The sequence below is a fragment of the Odocoileus virginianus genome, chromosome 26 (genome assembly GCF_023699985.2).
Source record: "Odocoileus virginianus isolate 20LAN1187 ecotype Illinois chromosome 26, Ovbor_1.2, whole genome shotgun sequence".
In the NCBI taxonomy this organism is placed as follows: Eukaryota; Metazoa; Chordata; class Mammalia; order Artiodactyla; family Cervidae; genus Odocoileus; species Odocoileus virginianus.
The window spans coordinates 39,920,455-39,948,235 of record NC_069699.1 but is presented as its reverse complement, the minus strand read 5'-3'; the positions used below and the strand labels follow the sequence as shown (position 1 = coordinate 39,948,235).

Here is a 27,781-nt window from a genome sequence, read left to right as displayed (position 1 = left end):
ATAGCCAACGCTTTGATGTAATGTAGCCTTAAAAAAATCAGTGCTGCTTTTAATTAAAGATATTAAATTAATTTTAATTAAAGATTTAATTAAAGGTATCTTGCTACCTTTGTGCTTCTGTTTAATGCATTATAAGTTAGAATTTATTTCCTTGAAATTACATAATGTCATTATTGAAAAAGAAAATGTTATGATTTCCTTTTGAAATCTGGCTATAAAATATATATTGAAAACTTTAAAGAGCATGCTTAACAATTTACTAGCAGTTTCACTTCTGAGTTTTTATCTTAAAAAGGAACAAATTGAAAAAAAAAGAACAAATTGGACAGATGTACAAGGATGTTTGTACTGTTTTAAAAGCAAAAAGAAAACACAAGCCTCCAGTAATAAGGATATTTATTAAATAAATTATAGCAAGTGTGTCCAGGCAAGTGAATAGAATACATCCTTTAAGAATGGTAATACAGAAAGTTCCCTGGCAGCCCAGTAGTAAGGACTCAGCACTTTAACTGCCAAGACCTGGGTTCAGTCCTTGGTTGGGGAACTAAGATTCTGCAAAGCCTAGTGGCACAACTGAATAAAAAAAGGGGGGAAAGAATGAATGCTAATACAGATAAAAGTTTTATATACCCAGAGATTTTTGTCAGCTGTGAGCATTTTACTGGCACTAACCACAGTTGGCATGCAGAGGTATATTAATCCTGTAACAAACCAACATGGCTGAAATAAATTACCTTTTAAATGCTTTATATCTAGCTATAAAGTATTTTCTTTTGGAATTGGCTGGATTATTTTATTTTTTAAATACTTTCACTGGTGATGTTTTTAATAGAATTTTCTGCATTGAAAAATATCAGTTGCTAGAAATTGCCAGTTACTAGTTGTTACAAGTCTTGGTGGTATTCATGTTTCCTTCAGGTATTTCACCCAATGCCCATGCCTTCTGTTTAAGCCCTGACTCAACTTGCAGTAATTTTATGTTTATGGTAGATTTAAAGATAGCAGTAGGAAAAAAACAAGAATTTGTCAAACTGGCTTTTAATTTCCAGTTCTACCAGCCACTGGCTTTGTGCCCTCAGGCAATTTACTTTAGTACTTTAAACCTCAGTTTCCTCATTTATAAAATGGCATAGACAGTATATAACTTACAGGGTCTTATGGAAATTTAATGAAGTACTGCATAAGCAGTAAGCAGGAAGCACCTTTCTGTTAGCAAATGTTAGTTAGTTCTTCTCTCCCCCCTTGATTCTTGACCTTTCTTTCTTTGCAAATAATGGTTCCAGTTATTAGAACTGGCCTATATTTGTTTTGCCCATCCGTTGTTATGTCTGCTTGAAGATATAGTGAAAACAGTCACCTTATGGTAGACTTGCCAGTTTGGGAGCAATTTGGTATTGATATTGGTAGCTGTGCTTCTGTTTACCCCTCTTATACATATTATTGCTATGCATTTTAATAAGTAAGTACTGCAGAAAAAAATCAACTGGTGCTGTGGTTGATGGGGTCGCAAAGAGTCAGACACAACTGAGCAACTGAACTGGACTGAGTGAATTTTAATACAGGGAAGTTGGGTGCTGCTTCATAGCTGAAGAGTAGAGGTTTTAAATAGTAGAGATTCTTGTCACTCGTTTGCTGTGTCCTGTGTTTCATCTTGAATAGATTTGATTTGCCTCCATATAATAACTGTAGTGTCAGACACAACAATGATGGCTCATGACTTGACTTGGAGTAAACTGTGTCTTTAATCATCTCTTTTTGGAGCACCTCCTACATACTGTGCATTGTTCTGTGGACTGAGGATATAGCAGTTAACAAAACAGACAAAGATTCCTGCATTCATGGAGCTTATATTCTAAGATCTTAATGGAAACCTCTAAGGCAATTTTACCTTCCTAGCTGCTGTTCCAGATAGGAAATAAAAGTTGTTTGTAAGCCAGAAGAATATGTCTGAAAATACATTCCTCTTGGTTTACCTTGATATCTTGATCATAAAATTGCCAAGAATATTGAAATTAAAAGAGTCTTTTTTGTCTTTTCCTTTCTGTTCCCACAGAATGGTTTCTTTTCTTTCTATATATTGATAAGATGTATTCACCTCCCTTATTTGAGACTGTAACTTTGTGATCAAAACTAGTACATTCAGAAATGTCTAACTAGAACACACTGTGAATGCACACTAGAGGTCTCAGATTAGATTCCCGTGGGCCTCAGCGATCGGTGACTTCATTTCTAATCCAAGCTCATTGTCTCTCAGCAGTTGGTCTTTGATTAGAAATGGCAGTGAGAAAAGATGCAAAAAGCCTCTTATAATCTATCACTCATTACACAAATTAAGCCACAAATTTAGGCTATTCTTATATGGAATAGCCATAATAAGTTATATTTCAATATTGTATTATTTTGACAGTGATGGTTTTAGATATGTTTCTGACTACTTCTCAGATGAAAAATATCTCTTGATTTAGTTGATTATGAAAACAATATATGTTCACTCTAATTTTTCACACAGTTTATGACAGTGTGAAGTTAGAAAGTAAATGTGCATCCCTAAAATAGTAGTGAGTCTATCTTGAACGTTTTCCATTCGGTAATGAACAATGCTGCAGTGAACATCCTTATGGATATATGCTATATGTTGCCTATTTCCTTAGGAAAAAGTACTATAAATGGATATGTACATTTACATCTTTGATACAGATTACCAGAAACAGTATAGTCAAGTGCATAACATTGTAAAAAGTATATATCTACTGAATTTATCATCTCACTGAGGAAATAAGATATATGTATATACATAGAATGCTATAAAATAGAACACGATTAATGGTAAAAAACTTATGTCCCAGAGAAGATACAGTAAAAAAAGGAGCAGCATGCTGGAGAAATGAACACTTCCTTAGAAGTGATGGGCTTAAGCTATATCTTAATATAGATTGAATAGGCCAAGTAGTGAGAATGGTCCTTAAGTTTAAGGAAATATCAATTTAAGCAAAGAATTTAAGGCCTGTGGTTCAGGTACTGTTGCATTTTCTTTAGACATACAAGGCCAATGTTAATGTTCTTTTTTCAGTGTTACTTTTAATTTAAAAAAGGTAATTTTTTAAAGTTTTTGTAATGAGTATAAATATTACTAAGGCAACCTAACTATTGTTTTTATATAATGGAATCATTTTCTTTCCTCATCTTCATACAATGTCCACATTGTCCTGGAAATTTTTGCTATATTTGTTGCAGTTCTCCGAATACTTTAGCAAAGCTTGCTTCATTTTTGTTTCTAGTTGGCCAGTGGACAGCCTTGAACAAAAGCCCCAGCCCTCTGCACAGCAGTCATGATCCACATTATAATTTAATCTGAGCTCCGTGTAATAAGCAGCATTCCATTTGGGACTAGAGTGGTGAAGAAGTAAGAACTTCAGTGACCTCAGTTAATTTTAAAAGTATTTTGCATACCAGTAGATTTAGAGCACGCATAGCCTGAAGCAGTTTTACTGATAACAAGCTTTTTAATTCTAACACGATTCTACTTTTTTTTTTCCTACTTGTTAGAAAACCAGGCAAGAGCGAAGGAATCCGACTTGTCAGACACTCTGAGTCCAAGCAAGGAGAAAAGTAGTGACGACACTACAGGTGAGTTTTAACCTAATGTCTATAACTCTGCAGATGTTATTGTTAGTTATTGTTGCCTACTGAGCAGTTCAGGTATGCAGGTTGGTGTGGGTGGAGATTTCAAAATTTGTATTGGGGGGGGAAGCAGTACTTCTATTTATCAAATTATTCCCTTGATAATTTGGATAAATTTTAAAACTATGTACAATGATCCAAATACAATAGCTGTGTAAGTTTCACTTACTTATTTTGAAAAGGATAGCTTGCTGATAGAGTTTACTGTTTATAATTCTCTTTTTTTCCCCTCTGTAGATGCCCAAATGGATGATCAAGACCTAAATGAACCCCTTGCTAAAGTGTCCCTATTAAAAGGTACTTTAACATGTTTTTATGACATTTAAACCAGGGCATTGGATTCACCCTTGGCACAAATTCAGTTCCAAGTATTACATGATGTTTTAAGTTTTAGTTAGAAGAGTAAGATAGCTTGTCTATAGTAGCAGAAACTAAAAATTAAAATGTTGATGTTGGTGCTTAAATACTTCAAAGAAAAATGTTTACATGTAGAATAATTTATGTCAATCAAAGTTATTTGTAGGGCAAAGCAGTAAGTGGTAGAATGTGAAATATAGCTGTGGGTTTTTTGTGTTTACCTTGATGTCTCTGACAGGAACTCTTATCATTTTTAATGTAAATTAGAAAAAGTTAAAAATACTAACTTCCTTGAAAGAACTATCTATTTAAGTGCCTTAGGGTGTCTTTTTGATAAATCTGTGATTGCCAGCATTTAGTCTCTTTTATAATTGCCTTATTGTACACAAGAAAAATTGACATATAAGTCCCGCTCAGTAGGTTAAGTATTTTAGTAGCAATGGACCAATACCAGGCAAGTCTCTGCAATCAGCAGCAAAAGCAGCCTGTGGAGTTTTCTTTGTATAGAAATGCCTTTGCATCTGGCTGGGCTCTTAAGGGATCGCCCAGTTCAGACCCTCAGTTTTGGATTATATAAAGGGAGCCTTGGGCTTCCCAGGTAGCACAGTGGTAAAGAATACACCTGCCAAAAAAACAAAATAAAATGAGATTAAAAAAAATTAAAAACAACAACAAAAAAGAATACAACTGCCAGTGCAGAAGCTGCGAGGGATGTGAGTTCAGTCCTTGGATCAGGAAGATCCCTCAGAGGAAGAAATGACAACCCACTCCAGTATTCTTGCCTGAAAACTTGTATCGACAGAGGAGCCTGGTGGGCTGCAGTCCCTGGGGTCACAAAGAGTTGAACATGACTGAGTGACTGGGTGCATGCATGCGCATACACGCTTCCACACACACACACACACGGAAGCCTTGATTTCACTCTGCATGATCATGCTGCTCTCCTCGCTACATAACAATTAGAATTGGAAGTGGTTAGCAAAGAGGTTACCCAGATTCTCTCAGAATTCCTTGGTCTGGGCGTCATGGCCTTCTCTTTTCTTCTCCCATGGATCCTGAAGCTGACATAGCTGTTTGAGCCACCTTTGATTGAATTCCCTTAACCAGAAGTCCTGAAGATTACTGGTCCAGGGAACCAGCTGCCAGCCTGCATTTAAGTATGATCATAGTTTCTAGTATTCTTACTGATCTACACTCTTCTCAAATGACCTCTGGTGTTTGAGACATGGCTTTTCTTTTCTTTTTTTAGGAAAAAAGCAAATAAGTTTAAAATTAGGAAAGTGACAGATCTAGCCAAACCTTGAGAGTTGTAGACAGTAGCCCCTTTATTTTATTCAATGAAACCCTATACCTGGCTTCTTGAATCATTATCTTCAAATTTTATTATTTCCCTTTTTAAAAAACAGTCAATCTTTGTTTAGAATTATAATACACCATCTGTCATGTTAGTCATCTAGAATTAGGAAAGGCATCTAAAGTAGATTAAACAGTTACCATGAGCTGTAAATGAAATGATGAAACAGTAGTAATTTTCCTTGAAATATTATTTTTAGTCAACATATGTCACTTTAGAAAGAGAAATAAAGCTGTGGCTTGATCCACAGGTTTTTATGTACTTGAAGTCATTTCCTTAAAAAAGGTAAAAAGAAAAGGAAAAAAAAGGTAAAAAGAAAACTGGAATTCAGACCAAGTAGTATCTAATGCAGTTTTGCTTCCTTTAGGGAACTGTGCCAGAGACCTCAGTGGTTTCAAAGTCTGATAAGACTGTACTTGGAATTTGAGGAGTTTCTAGTCAAACTGGCAACAGAAGAGGTATAGATGATAAGCTGTTTCTCAGTTGTTGTTGCCATTAGGAGTCAAAGAAAGGGGAAAGAATGTCCAGATTATATATTTGTTTCTTTTTGTTTATCTTAGAAGATGGGGAAGAAAGGCAGTTCATGGAGGAGTATCATTTGCCATGACTCTGAAAGTGTCACACCACAAAAAAGCTGAACTTGAATCTAGTCAAGATTCTAGATTCAGCTGCCAAACTGCCACCTTACAGGACATATAAAAAACAAGAGACATAGTTTAAATGATATGGTAGACAATGAGATGTTTCTAGTTTGACGTCATAAGTGTTTTAGTAGGTATGGTGGAAACTTTGGAGAGTGCAGCTAATTTCCTGGCTAGGGGCAGAGACAGGGTAGAGCAGTAGTCAGGATGGGCCTTCCAAATGAGTTGGTTAAAGGTAAGTGAGAGTACCCAAGAGTGAAAAGAAAGGCATACATTTCTTTAAAATAGTGCTGACATTTACAAATAGGACTGTTTAATGTAGCAGTAACATTTACCAGTAGGAAAGTGTGGTACAGCGCAGGCTGTGTTGGGCAGATGTGGAGAAAGATAAGACTGGGCCAGAAAGAAATGTTTGGGAAATCTCTGCATAGGGATGGACTGTGATAGCAAAGGAAATTTATAGAGAAAGAAGAGCAATGGGAAGATCAAAGGAGCCAACAAAAGATCTAGTTGTCAAGAAGGAAGCCAGCTGATCAGAAGGACTAGCAAACTAAGAGGCTGCTCTTTGGTCCCCTAATCTACAACAGAGGAGGCAAGGCTATACATTGGAGAAAAGACAGCTTCTTCGGTAACTAGAGCAGGGGAAACTGCACAGCTACCCAGAAAAGAATGAAATTAGAACACTCCCTAATACCATATACAAATATAAACTCAAAATGGATTAATGGCCTTAATGTAAGGCCCCACTATAAAACTCTTAGAGGAAAACATAGGCAGGACACTCTTTGACATAAATCAGCAATATCTTTTTTGATCTACCTCCTAGAGTAATGAAAGTAAAAACAAAAGCAAATGAGACCTAATTAAACTTAAAAGTTTTTGCACTGCAAAGGAAACCATAAACATGACAAAAAGACAACCTTAACAGTGGGAAAAAATAGTTTCCCACTGACAGGGGGTTAATCTCCAAAATATACAACCAGCTTATACAGCTCAATATAAAAAATAAATAAATAAACAATAAAAAAATGAGCAGAAAACCTAAATAGAAATGTCTCCAAAGAAGACACCCAGGTGGCCAACAAACACCTGAAAAGATGCTTAACATGACTATTAGAGAAATGTAAATCAAAACTACAGTGAGATATCACCTCCCACAGTCAGAATGGCCATTATTTAAAAATCTACAAACAATAAATGCTGGAGAGGGTATAGAGAAAAGGGAACCCTCTTACATTTTTGGTGGGAATGTAAATTGATACAGCCAATATGGAGAACTCTGTGTGGGTGTGTGTGGTTAGTCACTAAGTTATGTCCGACTCTTTGTGACCCTATGGACTGTTGCCCATCAGGCTCCTCTGCCTGCCTATTTTGAATAGGGCTGCAATGAACAGTGAGGTGCATATATCTTTTTGAATTATGAATCTCCATTTTTAGTTTTTTAAGGAGAAGAGTATAGTGTTCCTTAAAAAAATAAAAGTAGAACTACCATATGACCCAGCAGTCCCACTCCAGGTCATATCCCTAGAGAAAACCATTATTCAAAAAGATACATGCACCCCAGTGTTCACTGCAGCACTGTTTACAATAGCCAGGACATGGAAGCAGCCTAAATGTTCATCAACAGAAGAATGAATAAAGAAGATATGGTACATATGTACAATAGAATATTACTCACTCATAAAAAAAAGTGAAATAATGCCATTTGCAGCAACATCAATGGGCCTAGAGATTATTATTTTAAGCAAAGTAAGTCAGAAAGAGAAGGACAAATACCATATCACTTATATGTGGAATCTAAAATACAACACAAATGAAAATATCTATGAAACAGAAACAGACTCACATAGAGAAGAGACTTGTAGTTACCAAGGGGAAGGTGGAGTGGGGAAGGGAAGGATCAAGGGTTTGGGATTAATCGATGCAAGCTATTATATATAGGATGGATAAATAACAGTGTCCTCCTGGGTAGCACAGGGAACTGTAATTAATATCCAGTGATAAACCATAATGGAAAAAATAGGAAAAAGAATATTTGTATAACTGAGTCACTTTGGTATACACAGAAATTAACACAACATTGTAAATGAACTTAAAAAAAAAAAAGATAAAGGCATCATGACACTTCCTACTTTAATACTCCTAAAAAATAAGGACGTTATCCTGTATAATGACAAATCCAGAGATGGGCAGCTAGAACCTTTGCAGACTCCCATGTGTGATGCTGAAAGAGAAATTTTGTAGTTGTTATGATAATGCAGCTTGCTTTTCCTCCACCTTTACCATGACTTTTCGAAGGAAGAATTGATAGACTGGCTAAAGTACATGAACCTAGAGTTAGAATTTTTGACAGGGAGAAGTAAGATATGAGGATAAAAACACATGTTTATAATATCTTAGACCTGCTGTGTTTGCATCATGAAATTTTATTTTTAGTTCTTTCCTGATGGATTGAAGTTGTTATGCCTGAGCTATTGTAAACCAAAGCAATAGTCGAATAGAATAATAGAATATACTAGAAGAGCATGGCCTACCTGATGATGCATTTATTTCAGGCAGTGTTCAGTAGTAGAGAGTTTTAATACAATGAAAGACGAGCAGAGTGACTAGAGAGAGAGGAGGGAAGGAGTTTATTTGAGATGTAATGCTGGTTCTAATGTATTTTGATATGATCACTACGTTATTATTATTTAATAACTAAGTGAATATTTGCTTGTTATGTATGTGACATTGAGGAAGCAGTGACGAGAGAGTAAGCACAGTGGAGCTTTCAGCTTAGTTTTTATTTTGTATTCCACAACTGGGGAAATCATGCTAAAATGTTTTTTCTTGAGGAAAAGTTTCTCTCTGTTTTTCCATTTCCAGTTAAGTTGCAAGTGAAAAATTTCTGACCTGTTATCAACAAATTTCAAAATTGAATTAGGATAATATTATGTTCATATTACTAAGTATCAAGCCTTACATAAATTCTGCATAAGCCTTACATAAGTAAAACAATTTATTATACATTAGTATATGTTTTATAGTACCATTGCCATTAATTACTAAATATATATTTAATTATATTTGTGTTCTTTCTCCAGGGTAAAATGACTAAAATGCTTAATATAATTTGCTTCTAAATTTTATTAAACTTAGTTGTGCTGTGTTGTTAACTATGCATGTCTAAACATGGGAAAGATTGCTAATCTTTGTTTGTAGAGATTATGATATCATACTAACTCTTGCTTTTAAAATAAACATATTTTTGTCAGATGACTTGCAGGGTGCACAGTCAGAAATTGAGGCAAAACAAGAAATTCAGCATCTTCGCAAGGAGTTGATTGAAGCCCAGGAACTAGCTAGATCAAGTAAACAAAAATGCTTTGAACTTCAAGGTGAGATCAAGATTACTTTGACTCTTCAGGGGATGTGAAAGCAACAAAATATTACTGAATGGCCCCAAGTCCAGAGGCATAGTTATCCTCTTCCAAATCCATGACTTTATTAGATATGTGATCTTGGGATTTTACTTATCCTCTCTGAGCTTATGATTCAGATCAGTAAAGTGGAGACAGTTATAGTGGTATGACCTTCTTCTGATGATCAAGAAAGACGTGTTCCAATGAAAAATCTTAAGAGTTAATTACATATTAAGTACAATAGAAGGAGAAAAACATAGAAATATTAATTTCTAAATTTTAATTATACCTAATATTAGCTACTCAACATAAGATAAGGGACATTTATATTCCCTGCAGGCTTACAGTGTATGCTAAAGTAAGTGAGAGGAGCCAGGCAAGGTTAAGCTAGAGAATCTTCCAATGTCCCAACCACTTTTTATTCTAGTACCTCACTTATCTATGCAGTCATATGCCAGTTGGAGTCAGTGCTGTCCCCTAGAGCTAACCTTTTTATATCATTCACAGTAGTTATCTAGTTGCAGTCGATTAGTATCTTACAAAGTCTTAGAATCCTCATGTTCTCTAAAATGGCCTTCCTCACCAGGAGGAAGATTTGCATCCCACAGGGAACCGTGGACTTCCTGTCAGTAAGTACTTACTATGTACTTGGCAGTGAACATGAAGATTCTAAGTCTGGTTTTCAAATTTAAGCTCACAATGTTAATTAACAGCTATCAAGAATGCTTCTCAAGTAAAAAACAGCATATATTATCTCAGCCATATAAGGTATAGAAAGCTCCTTTCAGTTGATACATTTATTACTGACTTACTACTGTTTTGTGCTCCTAAAAATCTTTAAACTAGCTGATTGCTAATACTGCTAATACTTACTGCCTAACTTTTGTTTCCTTTCATGAGCTTTAGGAGAGAGTTTCTTAGGATTTTCCAGTTGCTCAATTCTGAATATTTTCATTAAATCACAAAATTAGACATATTGTACTTTACTTCTAGCTCTTTTGGAAGAAGAAAGAAAAGCCTATCGAAATCAAGTTGAGGAATCCAGTAAACAAATACAGGTTCTTCAAGGTATGGAACACTTCAGGGCTATTTGGGATTGTTACTGTTTGTTTGTTTGTTTGTTTGTAGTGATTCAAAAGAAATGGAAAATAAGACTGCACAGGGTCCCCATTTTTCATGGCTTTGATTCTTCCCTAGAATCTGAGACTGTAACTGGCTCTTGGTGGCCTTTTCTTTTCTTTTTTAGAGGGAACATTCCCTAGTACTACAATAGTACTTCCCACTTGGAGTGGGGAGAGCAAGAGTGAAGATATGAATTTGTAAGACTATCATTTTCTGGGTTACATAGTGACTTGCTATAGAGGAGACCTTCAGACAGGGTATCAATTTGAGTCGGTCGGTGCATCAGCACTTTTAGCTTGTTGGTGATATTATTTCTAATGCTCGTAGCACACTTGCATTGCAGCAAAAATTGTTTACCTCATGGAACAGAACAGTGGTCCCTGCACTGCCTTCATTGGTAACGGCTGCTCTTCATGCCCACCATTTTGCTGTCTCTTTGTCTGGGCTGTCACAGAGTCTTCACAGAAACGACCTGAAAGACACCTCTCTGTCCAGGGTTTTCTTTGAACCAGAGCTCCTGGTACTTTGAGGCTATAACTGTGAGATACTCCAGGAGATGTCTTTCCCATGCCATTGTAAAATCCCTAAAGTAAAATTAATTTGCCTTCATCATCAGAGAAGGAACCAATGTTATTTTAAAATATTTGTTTGAGTGGCAGGGTAAAAAGAAATTAAATAGACGGGTAACCCCTGTTGAGATGGAATGGGGAGTCAATGTGTGAGGCCTAGGGTATTTGCCCTAAAATACCCAGAGAAAAATCAGTCTTTTGGGTTTTCATTTCTTCTTTTTGAGTCGGACATTTCATTCAAAAATTTAATTGTAGTATGGTCAAACAAGAATTTCTGGGGTAGATGGGTAGATGAATTTTTAAATTCATGAGCGTTCTTCACAGTTTTATTACAGTTTAATGCTATTATCCATTAATTTACATAAATCTGCCTTATATCTGTATTTCCATCCTGTACTGTGTATGGGCAGTTATCCCTGAAGTTCTGTGATGTAGTGCTGCCTCTTGTGGTAAAGCTGCCTTACATGAGCATCATTGAGTGCCCCCTAGCGCCAGCATGTATATTTCATGATTTTATCCACAAATCCATGGTCATGTAATCCCTGGCCATCGTGCCCTTCCAGATGTTGAGGTTGTTAACCTCTTACTGCTTCCCACAAACTTAAATGGTCTAGTATTTATTATTTATTTATGAGGCAACCTCTTCCTCCCCAAGGCTGAAATCCTCTTATTTTAATTGTTCTTTTCTACCTAAGGAATTTTTTTATACCTATAATTTTCTTGTGTTATAGTAACAAAGACCAGTATTCTAGTTCTGAACCCAGTATGATTTTATACAGATTGTTTCCAGTTCACATCAACAAGACCAGAGCTTTAAAAAATATACCTCTGACTAGGCAGTATTCAGTAGCTTTATTAATTCATTAATTCAACTGATAATCCTTGGTTCTTTACTCTTCTAGTCTTGGGGGTAGTATACATGAGATGTACAGTGTAGTGAAAAAGATGAACAAAAGCAAATACGTATATAATGTGATAGCCAATAAGAGCAAAGGACTAGAGAATGACAGTGGACTATTTTTAGATCACTATCAGAGAAAACTTCTTTAATTGACAATTCAAAAGAAAATTGAGTTAAAAATATCAAAGGTTTTATTAATGTTTACCATCTGACCAAGCAGTTCTGTGTCTATGAATTCACCCTTATGGAAGGAAAAAATCAAGATTGCATTATAAGATGTATTGTCATGAGTAATTAAAAACTCAACAGCGTAATATATCTGAAATAAAGGATTAGTGAAGAAAGTTAATATAGCTGTTTTGTCGTTAAAAAATATCACCAGCAGCATAGAGAGCACTGTATTTATTACGATCGCTGCCAATTTTTGTTTTTATATATGTATAAATGCTTAGAAAAAATCTGGGAAAATAAGTACCAAATGTTAAAAGTAATTTTCTCTGTGTGGGAGAAATAAAGATCACTTTGAGCTTTTTTCCTCTCTTTGTGTTTCTGTATTTTGATGTTTTATGCATTAAACATGGATTGCTCATACAGTTTAATCAAAAGCAACAAAACGGCTCTGACAGCCGGGACTGTGCAGTAACTACAGTCCCATATGGACTGTTCTTTTATTCCTGATTACATGGACTAAGAAAATGATGAATAACTATACTTTTGTAGCCCAACTACAGAGGTTACACATCAATATTGAGAATCTCCGGGAGGAGAAGGATAGTGAAATCGCAAGTACTCGAGATGAATTGCTTAGTGCCCGAGATGAAATTTTACTCCTTCATCAAGCAGCAGAAAAGGCTGCCTCTGAGCGGGACACTGACATTGCTTCTTTACAAGAAGAGCTTAAGAAAGTGCGAGCTGAGCTTGAGCGGTGGCGGAAAGCAGCATCTGAATATGAGAAAGAAATCATGAGTTTGCAAAATAGCTTTCAGCTTCGGTGTCAACAATGCGAGGACCAGCAGAGGGAAGAAGCAACCAGGCTGCAAGGTGAGAAATGTACTTTACGTAGAGCTCTTCATGCTTGACACTGATAACTTCATAACTTGTACTGAATAACCCAGTCAGGTTAATTTTCTCTTCCATAATGATTGATTGTATAAAAGCAATGTTTTTATATTGGGGCTATAAACATTCTTCACATCTGTAAGCTCTACAATGAATTGAAAAAATTAGCAATTTTACATTTATTTAAATACTGTTAAAAATTATTTGTCTTGTAAAAGTGAAGTGGAAAAAAAAATATTACTGAAGTTCAGGGTGATGAGAACTTCCCTGAGGCATAACTGCAAAGTAACAGAAATCAAGGAAAAGCCATATAAAATCTTTGTTTTTTAAGGGGGAAAAAATAGTTACATTCCTATATTAATAAATGTGTTTTGGGACTATTTTAGGTGAACTAGAGAAGTTAAGAAAGGAATGGAATGTATTGGATACCGAATGCCGTTCTCTAAAAAAGGAAAATGTTTTGCTATCTTCAGAACTGCAGCGGCAAGAAAAAGAATTGCACAAGTATGCATGAACTCTTATTTAGGTTCAAAATATTTCTGTATCTTAGATTTTCATCTAAATTTAATTTAGTTTTGATACTTAAATACCTTTTGGAACAAAACTTTCAGCCAGACTCTTTTCTGGCTACGTGGTAGGTTAGCCCCACTAAATGAGTTCTTAAGCACTTTTTATCTGGCACCACCTCTGTGTCCTTTCTTTTGGGTGAACTCATGGAATACAGATTCATTAAAAGCCTCCTTCCCACCCCCATTCCCAAAGCTCTAAACAAACAAGCAGCAAATGATCTATGATTAAAATCACCTTTAAGCTAAATGATAATAAATTTCAAATGCAAGTTTGTTTTTTTCTTTCATGCCAGTGATCCCTTCTGTTTATAAGGTTCATCAGAAGATGGCTGGGATAAAAGAATTTATATTATTCAAAGACACAGAATCAACTTTTCCTTATCAAACAGGGTTATGTAAAAAGTAATAATCTATAAGATCAAAAATGCTCTAAAACCAATTAAATCTGTCATAATATCCAGTACCCTACAGGCAAACCAATGAATGCAATAGATTTGTTCCAGCAAATTTGGTAGAGTCTTGTTTTCTTACCAGCACTTATTGCATAGTTTAACATTTATTTCTTCCTTTATAATTTGACCCATTTTGATTCCATATTTTTTATTTAAGCTGTGTTTATAGTCTAATTCAGAATATGAAGGCGCAGGTGTTAGTCACTCAGTCAAATCTGTGCAACCCCATGGCCTGTAGCCCGCCGGGCTCCTCTGTCCATGGGATTCTCCAGGCAGGAGTACTGGAGTGGGGAGCCATTCCACCGTCCCCTCCTCCAGGGGGCCTTCCCGTCCCAGGGATCGAGCCCAGGCCCGCTGCACTGCAGCCAGATTCTTTACTGTCTGAGCCACTCGAGAAGCCCACACCTGAAGGTAGCACATGTTTATTATTGAAGCCCTTCTTTAAACTGTCGCCCTCCCCTCAGTGTGCCGAAACCGCGGGTCATTACTCTCTTGTTAGCCTTGTGCTTATGCTCCTGAAGAGTATTAAGGCTGGCAAAAACTCAGTGATCAAGGTCAGTTCTCTTAGAAAATACGCTTTAGGGAAAAATGATAATTAGATGTATCAGAAAATAACATTCCTCATTAACTCTTATGAAAACAAAGGCAATTGCAATATTGGTTATATATTAAAAAATCAAGAACTAATTGAAGGAGCAAGATGTACTGACTTATTCTGTAAAACTCCTTCCTATAGTATCATGTGGTCAGTATCAGTATCTTTTTTTTTTTAATATCAGTGTTTTTAAAGCACTTTTTTCTCTTCCAGTGTCTTACCATTCCATAATCTTTTCTCTGCATATTCCTCTTGGAATGTTTAGAGTTAATTAACAATAGAGAATAAAACACATGTTTGTTTTTAACATGAAAGTTTGTAAAAGCTATTTCAGAATATGAATAGGACAAAATAATGGCCCAAAATACAAACAAACAAATAAATGAGTGCACTCACAGACACACACAAACACATGTGTTTATATGTATTTAGTATCAGCTGATCATCAGTTGACAGAACATGTGGGCAAAATACTTGGTATAAAATATGTGTAAGATGATATAGACAGTCAGGTTCTTCATATTTGGAATACATTTGGATCTTGGTGAATCGATTTAGTTTGGTATTCTATCACGCAAGAAATAATGATATTTGATTACCAGTATTGATTATCTTAAATTATTCTTGTTTTGGAATATTTGATATTTTAAAGATTCAGACTTGATCCCTTATTTTTGAGATATGATAAATTGAAATCTAGCAGATTGTTAAATGCTATTTTTAAAATTACTTCCAAGTTTTGTTTAAATGTTGAAAAGCAATCCTACAAATCCTTATGAGTTAGAAGCATATGATTTAAAAATATTAGGCCCCAGACGTTTGGATTATCAGTGGTCAAGTTATCTGTCTAAACTCATATAAACTATTTAAGACATTAATTTTGCTTTTTAAATTTTTTGGTTTAATAGTTCTCTTAATTTATTTGTTAAGCCACCCCAGCATTTGAGTAGTATTTAGAAGCTAGTCTTTCTTTACAGTTTCTCACATGCTGTTTAGTTCCTAGCTATATTCCCCTAACAACATCACATTCACACCTAGGATCTGCTTAGCATCCAATCAGCATGAGATTTATACTCTATAGTACTTCAGGTACAGTATTGAGACTTATGATCCATCCTGAGAGGCATATAACTGTGATTCTCGAAAACCTTATCCTCCTTTAGCTATTTCTGTTGTAGATGGGAGCCAAATTTTTTAACACAGCTACACTGTACAGGTCTTTTCTTCTTTGTTGTCCATGATGTAGAAGGAATTGAACAAAGAATTTCCTTTTTTTTTTAAATTTACTTTTAATTGGAGGATAATTGCCTTACAGCATTGCGTAGGCTTCTGCCATACATCAGCATGAATCAGCTACAAGTATACATGTGTTCCCTCTCTCTTGAACCTCCTTCCCATTCTCCTACCCCATCCCCCCGCTCTAGGTCATCACTGAGCACTGAGGTGAGCTTCCTATACTTTATAGCAGCTTTCCACTAGCTATCTGTTTTACATATGGTAATGTATATATTTCAGTGCTCCTCTCTCCATTTGTCCCACCTTCTCCTTCCCCTGCTGTGTCCATAAATCTGTTCTGTATGAACAAAAAATTTCTCCTGATGCTTGTCAAAAGGTAAATGTGATTTTTTTTTTTTTACATCAAGTTGTAACAGTAATTACAGGATTTAAGCTGGAAAACAGCCTCAGCAATTATTGAGTTCAGTCTTCTTGTTTGACCAAGGAGGGCACTGAAACTCTCCTTGTGTTATTTGTGTCTGTGCGAACAGTGCCTGGCACAGATCTAAGAGGTCAGGAAAGGCTTACTCAGAGAATGAAATGGTACCAGTTAAGCGACTTGCTCAATATCCCACAACTAAATAGTGGCAGATCTGAGGTCTGCATCCCAACCATCCTGGTCCTTTGTTTTGTGTTTTCCTCTCATTTTGGTACCTTCTCATTTCAGTAGGTTTATCTTTACTTAAAGTTGGAACTGGCTCCTAGACTTTTAAGTTTCTGTTTGCCATCCTATCTGTCAAGTATTTGAAGAAACTAGTTGAAATATGTGCTTTCTTTTCTTGTAGAAGACCTACACTGAATATTTTTATGATACAGTGAATATAATGTGATATGACAAAATATACAGTCACCTTCTACTTCTTTTTTTATAATTTCAACCTTTGCATGTATTTGATTATCTGAAAATAGTAAACAGCTTTAAACTTTCATTGTTTTAGTGTTTTAATGCTTTTTTACTTCTTGAAAATATCATTCTTTTTTTTCCCATACTTTTCTTTCCTCCTCTGAAATCCATTCCATCCAGCCTAGTAACAGTTGTATAAATATAAAAGAAATTGAACTTCCTGCTGTGTCTGGTTTCTGCATGAATAATTGTCAATATTTCTGTTGCAGTTCACAGAAGCAGAGTTTAGAGCTTACCAGTGATCTCAGCATCCTGCAGGTGACCAGGAAAGAGCTTGAAAATCAAGTGGGATCCTTAAAAGAACAGCATCTTCGGGATTCAGCTGATTTAAAAACTCTTCTCAGTAAGGCTGAAAACCAAGCAAAGGATGTACAGAAAGAGGTAAAGCGAAAAGACATTATGAGCCCAATTATGGTTGGACTTAAAGCCAAAAGCAAATCAGATATTCATGCTAGTTAGAAATAAAGGGAAGCATTACCTGCCACAGAGTTGATACTGGAAGTATCTCTGCCTGGTGATTTGTTAGCTGTGTATCATGGTCCATATGTAGAAAATTTATCAGTAAGGTTTGGTCTCAAAATATAAATATACAAAGTTACATTAAAAGGTTTTCTGTACCAGTTAGTTGACCTTTGTACCAGATTACTCAGTTCATTGTTTATCTTTCCAGATAGTATCACATTTAATTTAGGGGACTTTTGGAAAGTAAACTGGGGCCACCCCATAATGCTGTCCAAACCCCTCAGGTGAAACTGGCCTGAAAAGTTGCTTATGAAAAAACTCAGCTCATACCCAGTCAGCCAAACTCATCGTGTTTGTGACCTTTTCCTTTCTTTCCCCCATCTCTTTTTCTCCTTCACAAATAGGCATGCTCATTTCTCATGTCATTTTGCTTAAAATCTCAACTTTGGTGGCTTAAAAAAAAAAAATCATACTTAAAATAGTGAGGGTTGGTGTTGGAGCCCCCTCCCCACACACACACAGGCATGGTCGAGGTTGACTGTGGGGCAGTAAGAGCTGCAATCAGTCCTCTTGGCCTAATACTACTACCTGCATTGACTTGTAGCCAGCTTAGCGGGTGGAGAAGGCTGATTCATTTCCATCTACCTGGCAGAACTTACCCTGGTTGTAGACCCTCTTAAATGAAGGATTGGTTTTAAACAGAAGGAACTTGAAGACAACTCTTTTGTCTTCAATAACAAGTTTTCCCCAGATTGTTTTAGAAGATCTGTTTAATCAATGTAGTTTTTCTTTGCATTTTTCTTCTCTCCTTATAGTATCCTGAATCTGGAAATGATTATTGTTCTTCTGTCTTCATGTTTGTTCCTAAAGGGGAAAAAAAAAAACACAAAACTGTAACATTTTTTATTTACATGTGGCCATATTGATTTTGTAATATGTTCATTTTTATCTTCTTGCTAAGGATATGTGTTTTGGGAGAAATCTCATTTTACTTGGTTGGAACACAAATTCTGTGCCAAAGTAAATATCCTAGTATTTAATACTGTAAGCACTTTGTGTCCTTCCAGTCCACATGCCATAATTCTTTCAAAATCTGGGAAGAATGCTGTGGTTGGAAGATAAACCTATTGTATGTTATTCTGAATGCATTAGCCATTTTGTTGCATTGCTTGTTTGCCTGTTTTTGGTCACTGAGCGATCAGTGCAAAATGCTTTGACTGTTCCCACAAATGGCAGTGGCATGTTGTCACAGCATCTAAATTGTTGATAGCCTCTGGATTGCATTAAATGCAGCACATTTAAAAATATGTCTGATCTCGTCAATATGTTTCTCTTCTATTTTCTTGTTCAGTGTTTTCATTGTGAAATGATGTGTAGTCATCATGCTCCTTTGTAATGTAAAACTGCTTTTCTTTCCGTTTGTCCTGATGTCAACTCTTGGATACTAGTCTGTAACTAAAACGTTCTTTAATGAGATTCTTCTATCTGTGTAACCCACTGCAAATGAATTACGACCTTTTATTAATGCACATATATTCCCTTTCAACATTTCTGCTTTTTCTCCTTTCTCTCATAGAATCATACTTAATGTGCACAGTATAATGATTCTGTATCTTCAGTACTGTCACAAGCTAAAATATCACAAACTGAGCAAGCCCAGATATGATTATTTTTAAGAAGAAGAACCAAAGGTGTTGGTAATATTGTGTGGTAGTTCCATCTTAATCAGACCTGAGCTCGTTTCTCACCTCTGAGTTAGAAAGCAAGATGGAGCAAAATGATATCCATCTTGTTAGATGTGAAACTAAGGCTGTAGAAGGTGACCTTTGTTTTGACGATTAAATCTTAAATATGTGGCAGCTTTTTTTTGAACAAAAAAAAGTACATTTAACAAAAAGCACATGAGAAAAGTAAAATTTACTCCTCAATATTTAGAGAAAAATAATGATATACCATCTTAATATTTGAATTAAGAAAGCATCTGTATATTTTGATTTAGTAGGAATATCTATAATTTAAGAAACATTGAGCACCCAAGGCCACCCTACAAAGCCTGACTCAGGGAAGTTGTTTAGCTTCACCATCTAACCCTGGGGCCAGAGTCCTTCCCACCCTCCCTCACAAGCTGAAGGTAAACAGCAGGATCTTCCTGACTAAGCTGCCTTCCTGTCTCTTCACAACTTCTGTAATGGAGAAATGATGAAGTGCTTTGGTGTACAGTGCAGGCTGGATGTAGGAATGGTGGAAAAGGAAAGTAAGGGAAAATTTCGATCAGCAAAGCACTTTTCACTTAGTCACTTTAGGAATCAGATCATTGAGAATTGATTATGTTCTAAGAGACTTTATGCAGAGGCTAGTCTAGGTACACTGAATTTGTTTTGGCAGCCTGCCAGTAACCTTCTGCCTTCTGGAAGGAAGTACACAGACCCCACAAAGAAAAAAAAAACAAACCTGTCATGAAGTCCATGAATCTTACTCCTTAAGTTTTTTCTCTGGCATACTACCCAAACTTTTTCTGGGAATGTGGTTAGGTAACAGGGAGTTCCTTTCATATTTTACCTCCCTCTCTACCCGTGTCTTTCTTCCTGCTGTGGTGAATTCGCTGCTGACCCTAAGCCCCTGCCCACACCACTTCTGACTAATGTTTTTCCACATTTGCATCTGTAATATTTATCTTTGGAGTGCATAATGGTGAATGCCTCCAAGGTGTTTGCATTATTCAGAAACACCATATAAAGGTGTGCCTTCATTGAGAAATTCCTAGGATACAGCCAGAAAGGAACTGGATTTTCAGCCTCGTGGGCTGTGTTTAGGGAAGAGAAGAAATCTTTCTGGTATGCCAGACATGTGGTATATTTATGCTATACTCAGCCCTTGTCTGCCTGTCTGCCTTCTAAAACTTTCAGAAATGACAGAGTTGGACAGTGGAGGCCGAGACAAAGGCACAGCCAGCAGCAGAACAATGTTTGCTCTTTGCTAGAGAGCTCAGCTTGCATGGAAGATGCTATATCTAGAAGTGAAGCCAGTCTCGAATTCCTGCCTCCTGGGGCATTTAATGTAGGGGCAAACCATCCTTCTTTTTACCTTGATGTCACCCATGTTCAAGGGCTAGATTGCCTGTCCAAAATTAATGTTATATACAGTGAACTGTTTTCCTGAGCAGGAGGTGGCGTGTTTCACTAAAGAAAAATATCAGCAGCAGATTTCTTAAGTTATTTTTCATTGATGCTTCTAAGTCTTAAGTCAGGAGAGAGAAATGTCCCGGTCATAGTGATTGTTACCTTAGATAATATTTCTCTGCTTCATTTGCCTAGACATTCCTTATCCAGAACACTTTAATACACAGTGATGCTGGGTAAAGGGAGGTCTAATGAGAATTAAAAGTTATTACTTCATGACTAAAATAACTTGGCTGACATTACTTACCAGGATATAAACTCAGACTTCCGAAACTTGCCATTTAATTAGGCTATGGAAGTTTCTCTTCACTTGCTTTCCTTTTGCTCAGTTTGGAATTTTACTTTTCTCCTCTAACTCACTTAGTGGAAAAAGTGACACCTTATATTAGAAACACATGATACAATGGTGACTTCTCTTAATTTTTTTTTTTAAATGCCAAGGCCAGAAAACTCTTACATAGAATCAAGCTAACATTAAAGGCTTCTTATTATCACTGCAAATGATCCTTATCCTCCTTATAACAAAAATGCTTGACTGTGGTGGTGCAGGTGACTAAACAGGGTCTGGTATTTAAGCCTGACTAAACACATAACTTCATACCCATTTTAAGTTGAGTCTGCACACTCTTTTTTCTTTGCCTTTAGTATGAAAAGACACAGACTGTACTCTCAGAACTGAAGTTGAAGTTTGAAATGACTGAGCAGGAAAAACAGTCAATCACAGATGAGCTCAAACAATGTAAAGACAACCTGAAGCTGCTCCGAGAGAAAGGAAATAATGTAAGTCTTTGCAAACGTGGCTTAGCTTTGATTGAGAGGCAGGCGAGAGCCCTGAAGTTGATTTTTCAGAAGACTTATAACTGATTTGAGAAACTAAGACCTGTAGTCACATGAACCAAGCTTTTCATTATGAAACTCCATGATGGAATCACTGTGCTGTCAAGTTTTTGAGTAGGAATTTGCCCCCTTAGCCTGTACCCCTAGAAAAGCCTAAGGACTACCTGAAGGAAGAGCCTTGTTTGCAAAAAAAAAAAAAGAAATTTAGCTAAGAACTGCCAGCTTTTCCTAGGTAAATCTGAAGCTCTGCCACTAAGCCTCATCTAGCCCTTGTTTTCCCCGCCCTGGGAAACAAAGCACTGTACTCACTGAAGCAAGAGTGATACATGGTGACTCCTTAGCATTTGGTTGTATCAAAAATGGAGACTTACTGATGGTTTTCATTCTATACTAATCATGTTCTGAGGCACATTCCTAAAAAGCTTAGTGGCTTCTGGGCCTCCTATAAATATTTGGAAGTATTAGTGAGTTTCTGTAGGGCTTTGTGTGAGTGAGTATGTGTTTGTGTGTGTGTATGCAGTTAGAACATTGTGGTATAAATTGAGTTTAACAGTATTAATTTGTATTTCATTTGCCAGAAAGGCAGATGGTCTTTTGAAAGATGTTATACTAAATAAATGTCGTGTTACACGTTTTAGTGATCATCGCCTTTGTGGGCCCTAACTGATGGATGTTCAGTGTGGTTGACTGTGCTCTGACTGATTTCAAACCCCTGTCATGGCTTGGACACTGCAGTGGGTGTGAGCCACACACTTCCCGTGGAGGAAGGCACTCTGCTTTAACTTGCAGCGCAAGTACCAAGGGGTACTGTTGCATGGCCTCCCAGTCACACAGTCACACTCAGAATGCTTGAGTTGTGCCCACTGTCCTTTGCTTAAAGAAAGTTTGAGTTTAAAATAAATAAATAAGTAACGACTTGTTGCCCAGGTGGAAGCCTTTCAGAAATTGATGAATTGGTTATGGAGGCTTTATGATAAGCAAAAATGGATTGCATTTGTTGTAAAAATGTCAATTACAGAACTCATCTGAAATCAGATCATAATGGTTTGGTTACTTCTCTCTTTTATGTTAATTCATATCTCTCTGATGTTGAAATTTCAGTCCACCTTCTACTAAATTAACCTGTGAAGACATCTAGCATAATCAGAATGGATCCCTCTGTATGATTTAGAACCTTTTTGAAAGTAGCCTTGCTATTAATATTTACAGTTCTACAAATAATTTACTTTAAGGGTGAATTTCCTATTTTTATATTAGAGTTACAGTAATTAAATATTTCTCTATAATAACACTCATTGTAGTAATTCCCTTCCAGTTTAAAAAAAATTACTGGGAATTCCCTGGCTGTCCACTGGTTAGGACTCCAAGCTTCCACTGCATGGGGGCACGAGTTCAGTCCTTGGGCAGGGAATTAAGATCCCACATGCCACGAGGCACCACCAAAATAATAACAATGGTAAAATGAAAGTTAAAAGTTACATCTGTTCTGGTAACATAACCAAAAGCCCAGAGGCTCAACTGCCTCTCTTTATACACTAAACGTTTCTCATACATTGCGTCAGATCTCTTGCTTGATTTAGGAACTGTGTATCACAGGGCATTTATTTTTAAGCTTGAAAGCAATACTGTCTCAAGCAAAAGAGTTTAGGTTTAAAAAAAAAAAGTTTTGATAAAGGGATAAGATAAACCTTAGCACTTTCCAAAGGAGTACATTGTCAAATAACAGATTCCAAGAATGGAACAAAAATACCATACCGTCAAGCAGAGCGTCTGTTGACGAGGCATTTTCATCGCTCTGTCTTAAAGTGATGTGTTTCATTATGCAGTTAGGGATACCCACATTGCCTCCAGCCAGTCTTTAAAACTGGTAGTTTACCAGCTTATCTACCCTGGCCCATCATTCTGGATGATATTAGATGTCTTTAAAATGTCTTTCTACCCTCCCTCCCACCCACCCTGGGTTCTAAATCATCTTATCTGATTTTTTTTGTAGCATAAAATGATTTTAATATCCCTTCCCTTCTTTAGCCTTCCATATTACAACCCGTCCCAGCCGTATTCATCGGCCTATTCCTGGCTTTCCTGTTTTGGTGTTTCGGTCCATTGTGGTAGAGAAAGGTACAAGCACTGCTGTTGAGTCCTTGTCTGTTTGTCCCCGTCACCTGTTCGTGCCATATTTGTAACATAGTGCATGGCAAAACCACACAGGTATTTTGTTACCTGAAGCAAACCCTTCATTTAGTATGCTCCGTGTTGTGTCATACCGAATGAACTGAACTAATCACATAACATTTTGTCTTGTTTCCTTTGTAGTAACGCTAACCATGAATTAATTCCAATCTAACCAGATGTTAATATGCTGCCTTTAACTGAGTCTTTGTCTCTAGCAAACTGGAGTAAACTATGAGTTGCTGCAACTTAGTACCCCCTTCCCAATTATGTTTAATCAGATTTGAATGAAAAATGAAGAGTTTGCCTCTTTGAAGTTTTCAGCAAGCTTTCCTCCCCCCTCCTCTCTTCCCTCTTTTTTTCCGTAGTGTAGAATTCCGTTGTTTCAACCCTTTGCCTATATACACTGTGGCTAAGAAGATGAAAAAGGATGAGAGAGTAACATAATGGACAGTGACTCACAATCCCAACTTCAATATGCACTTCCTTGTGAGAGTGTCAACCAATCCTATGTCTTTCTGAGCCCTGATCTGCAACATTACAATATTTCTTTAAAGGCCAGCTTTCCCAGTATGACTTAGAACATTAGTGAAAAGAAGGCTTTCAAACAAAACAAACTGATTGTAAAGCCCTCTGATAGTTCACAGAGAACAGCCTATTCATGCTTGCCTCCAACAAACATACAGGTTAGTGCAGCATATAGGACGACCGTGTGGCATTATTACCCTTGGACGTGGTCTTTACCAACAGCATCAGACAGGCAAGGACCTTAATATCACTTTTCTGTTTTGAACCCCTTCTGATTTTGTCTTCTATAGTTTCAGACTAGATAATCAAAACTTTTGACCATTTTCTATCACCTTACCCACCAGCCCCTTGTACAAAGCTACGCCAACATGTGAGTCTGGTTTTTATCAAGAAATAAACATTTTAGGCAGAAACATACTCCAGGAATCTATGTACATCAGTTAGCTGAATATGTGGATATCAGAGTAAATAAAACAGGCTCAACTCTGAGAGTTTCTTAGACAAGTTGCTGTTAGGCTTCAAACAAAATTGAAAATTGCCCACGACTCTCCCAAAATGTACTAGGCTTCCACACAGTGGTCCTCTAAAAGTTCTTGCTATTCTGGCTCTCCTCACATCCTCACTCCCTCACCTTTTCTTCTTTTCTTTTTATAATATTCTTATGCAGATATAAGGTTTCTCTAATATTCTGTTAAGTATTCAGGACTCTGTGGAACCAAGGGGTTAATAGGTATGAAAAAACAGAGGGGAGAATGTGATTTTGACTCTTGGTTTCTTTCCACACAGAAACCCTGGCCCTGGATGCCCATGTTGGCTGCCCTGGTCGCGGTGACAGCCATCGTGCTGTACGTGCCGGGTCTGGCCAGAGCTTCTCCATGAGAGCGTTTCTTGAGTCCTACACCGTCCTCCCTCTAGAAGCTGGCACCACACTCATGCTGGGGACAGACAGAACCATTTTCTTCCTTTTTACCTCTTAAAACAGCAGAAGTTCAAGAATACAGCTGTAGGGTCATTGCTTTAAAGTATATAAAATGTATCTGTCTATAAAGAGGATATAAAATTGTGACTCTTCTACTGTAAGCAATAATTTGCTTGCAATTTTTCATGTAATTTTTAAATGAGTATGTTTAAATTCTGAATATTACGGTGGCCTAAAGTAGGCTTCTTGGTACACCAAATTATTTATAACATTAAATTTATGGGTATTTTACTCTGAATTCTAATGGCCAGGTAATTCTTTCTTTTTTTTTTTCTTTCTGTTTTTGATTCGATAACTACCCAAACCAAACAACTGATACGTACATGGGAAGAGAGGCCCTGTGTGCTCAGTGCCTATCAGTTTGAAATATATACACATATATATATATTTTTTACATATTTACGCCATTTTTACTTGTTATAAAACCACTGAGCTATTGGGAACAAGACTTAGATACAACTCTTTGTGTGGATTCTTTTTTTTTTTTTTTAAGGAGAAATACACTTGGAAAATACTCTGTTCTAGTGATGATTTGGGGAATATGTGCACGCTTGTTCAGCCTTAATGTGACTTGATGATGTGGAGGACATCAACTTTGAAAAACTTTCCATGAGAGTGCGTATTTTCTTGAGCAAACTGAAGTATTTCTGGGAGCAAAAACATAGTAATTATACAGTTTCAGTGCAGTAAACCAAACTGTTGAGTCAATTGGAATGTAATTTATTAAACCTCATGTATTTAAAGAGATATTTTTCTTTAAAAGCCAAGTTACTTTCTCATATACAGAATTTTAGAAAGCATGATTTTTTTTTTCATATCATCTCTTCCTCCAAGCATGTTTAATTGAAGAAAGAATTAATATCTCTTTAGATAAGCTTTTACTGACTTAATTTGGTTATGATATTTCAAAGCTATTTGTGTTCAAGGTGAGCTGTTTTACCTACCAGCAGATTTCCTGGTTGGGTATATAAATGGTGATTTTCTTTTTATGGTTGTTAACTGGGACATTCTGTTAATGAGAAGCACTATCCCCAAGATGAATAGTATTCCATGCACAGTGAAGCACCTAAGCACTGCTTGATGTTGCAAATTTAAAACACGGAAGTGAAGGTTTAGCTTTGGTTTTTGTACGGCACCACAGTTATGTCAATAAAGATTATTTAGGTCATAGAATATCCTGAAGTATCACATAGTTAAAATTTTTCAGTCAATGAAAACTGGGAGGGAATGTCAGTGAACTGGCTTGAATGTTTTGTGGCAATCCACAGGCCTGGCCAAATATTGAAGTAGAGTTTAGGATATAATTTGCCTTGTGATGTTTGGCAGTCATTGTTTATACTTTAAAGGTTATATTTTAAGCTCTTTGGGATTTGCTGTTGGAAGGATCACTAGACTTATGGAGGAATTAGTCACAAATTGACTTGTAGAAAATACTGTCATGTAGTTCATTTCATCTTTTTCTGTTGCAGGAAGCCACTCCACCACAGAATGCTAATATGCCAGTGGTACCCAGTACCTCTTGTATATAGGTTATTGCAAATATTGTTCTGAAATGCTTAACTTCAGAATTACATTTTTTAAAGTAAATAATTGTTTAAATCTATTTTGTAAAGATATAAAGTACAATAGAATTTCTGGAGTACAGATTAAACTATTTGCACTAACACACGTGATGTGCATGATTTAATAAAATAACTTTACTCTCCCTATGCATTTTTGAGTTGGATATCATTTAAGTTCTTAGTACTGACTCTGCTATTGTGTTATTAATTGTTTTTTCTTGAAATGACTCTTTATGCAACATAATATATGTTTGGTGTTCTTCAGGGTTTAAAAGAAAATGCTGAGCTGTTTCCTCCAGGTTTTATTAGCCTTTTATTTAACTTACTGGTCTTTTTCCCCCACCTTTTACCATGGTTATTGTTAAAATGTGACTCACTTGCCAGACAAGTCTCTTTAAATGTAAAGTCTAGTATCAATATTTACTTTATTCAAATTGAATAAATGGGTTTTTGTAGTTACTGCCAGTTTTCCTTAAGAATATAAATGAGCCTATTCATAAGCAGTACCCCCAGTTTTGTTCAGTTTACATTCAGGTTATATAAAGAGTAGGATTATTCACTGGTAGTGATAGAGTCTTTAGGAAATTTTAATCCTAGCAGTCAAGAATTGAACGACCCTGTAACACATTTAAAAATTACAGTAAGGTGCTAGACAGTTGGGTCAGAAAATGAAAAGAAGGTTGTATTCAAAGCTAAGCAGATCCTTATTGGCCTCCTGGCTCTCCCTTTTATCAGCTGTGTTGCCTTAGGCAAATTATTCTGTCTTCTATGAGTTTCTATTTCATCATTTATAAAATGGAAAGAATAATACCTATATTTTTAGTGATATGAAAATGAAAAAGATAATGTATGTGAAGTGTCCTTTGAGTGGTAAATAACACTGCAGATATTTAAGTTTTAGGTGAACCAGTACAGATGTTTAAAATGAATTGAATGATTCATCTGTTGAGACTTTATGTGTGAATGGGATGGAACTGCAATGGAATGACTCCTGAGAAAGCATCAAGCTCTGTTCATCCCTTTTATAGTTGTGTCTCTAGGAAGTAACATGCATAGTTTGACAATGAGCCAATTGCTTACAACAGTTTGGAATTCCTGTTGTGACTGCCTTCAAGAGCAGTTCTGAGTCACATATGAAAACCCGTCACACTGCTGCATAATCAGAGGCTTTCAACCAAAAATAGT

General features: G+C 36.3%; 1 protein-coding gene across 35 annotated transcripts in view; it reads left to right on the top strand.

Moving 5' to 3' along the window:
• SLMAP (sarcolemma associated protein) overlaps positions 1 to 26,747 on the top strand; it is a 146,471-nt gene extending 119,724 nt beyond the window's left edge. For 14 of the 35 annotated variants that reach the window (XM_070455861.1, XM_070455850.1, XM_070455855.1 and 11 more), the window contains 9 exons: positions 3,547 to 3,627; positions 3,919 to 3,978; positions 9,288 to 9,410; positions 10,428 to 10,502; positions 12,747 to 13,067; positions 13,472 to 13,589; positions 17,090 to 17,261; positions 21,167 to 21,301; positions 24,842 to 26,747. In XM_070455861.1, coding sequence (XP_070311962.1) covers positions 3,547 to 3,627; positions 3,919 to 3,978; positions 9,288 to 9,410; positions 10,428 to 10,502; positions 12,747 to 13,067; positions 13,472 to 13,589; positions 17,090 to 17,261; positions 21,167 to 21,301; positions 24,842 to 24,934 — 1,178 coding nt within the window. In that variant the 3' untranslated portion in view covers positions 24,935 to 26,747. Of the gene's footprint in view, positions 1 to 3,225; positions 3,404 to 3,546; positions 3,628 to 3,918; positions 3,979 to 9,287; positions 9,411 to 10,427; positions 10,503 to 12,746; positions 13,068 to 13,471; positions 13,590 to 17,089; positions 17,262 to 21,166; positions 21,302 to 23,386; positions 23,477 to 24,841 lie in introns of those variants that run through there. The other 21 variants (XM_070455862.1, XM_070455854.1, XM_070455847.1 and 18 more) reach the window with 4 other exon arrangements.
• The last annotated feature ends 1,034 nt before the right edge of the window (positions 26,748 to 27,781 follow it).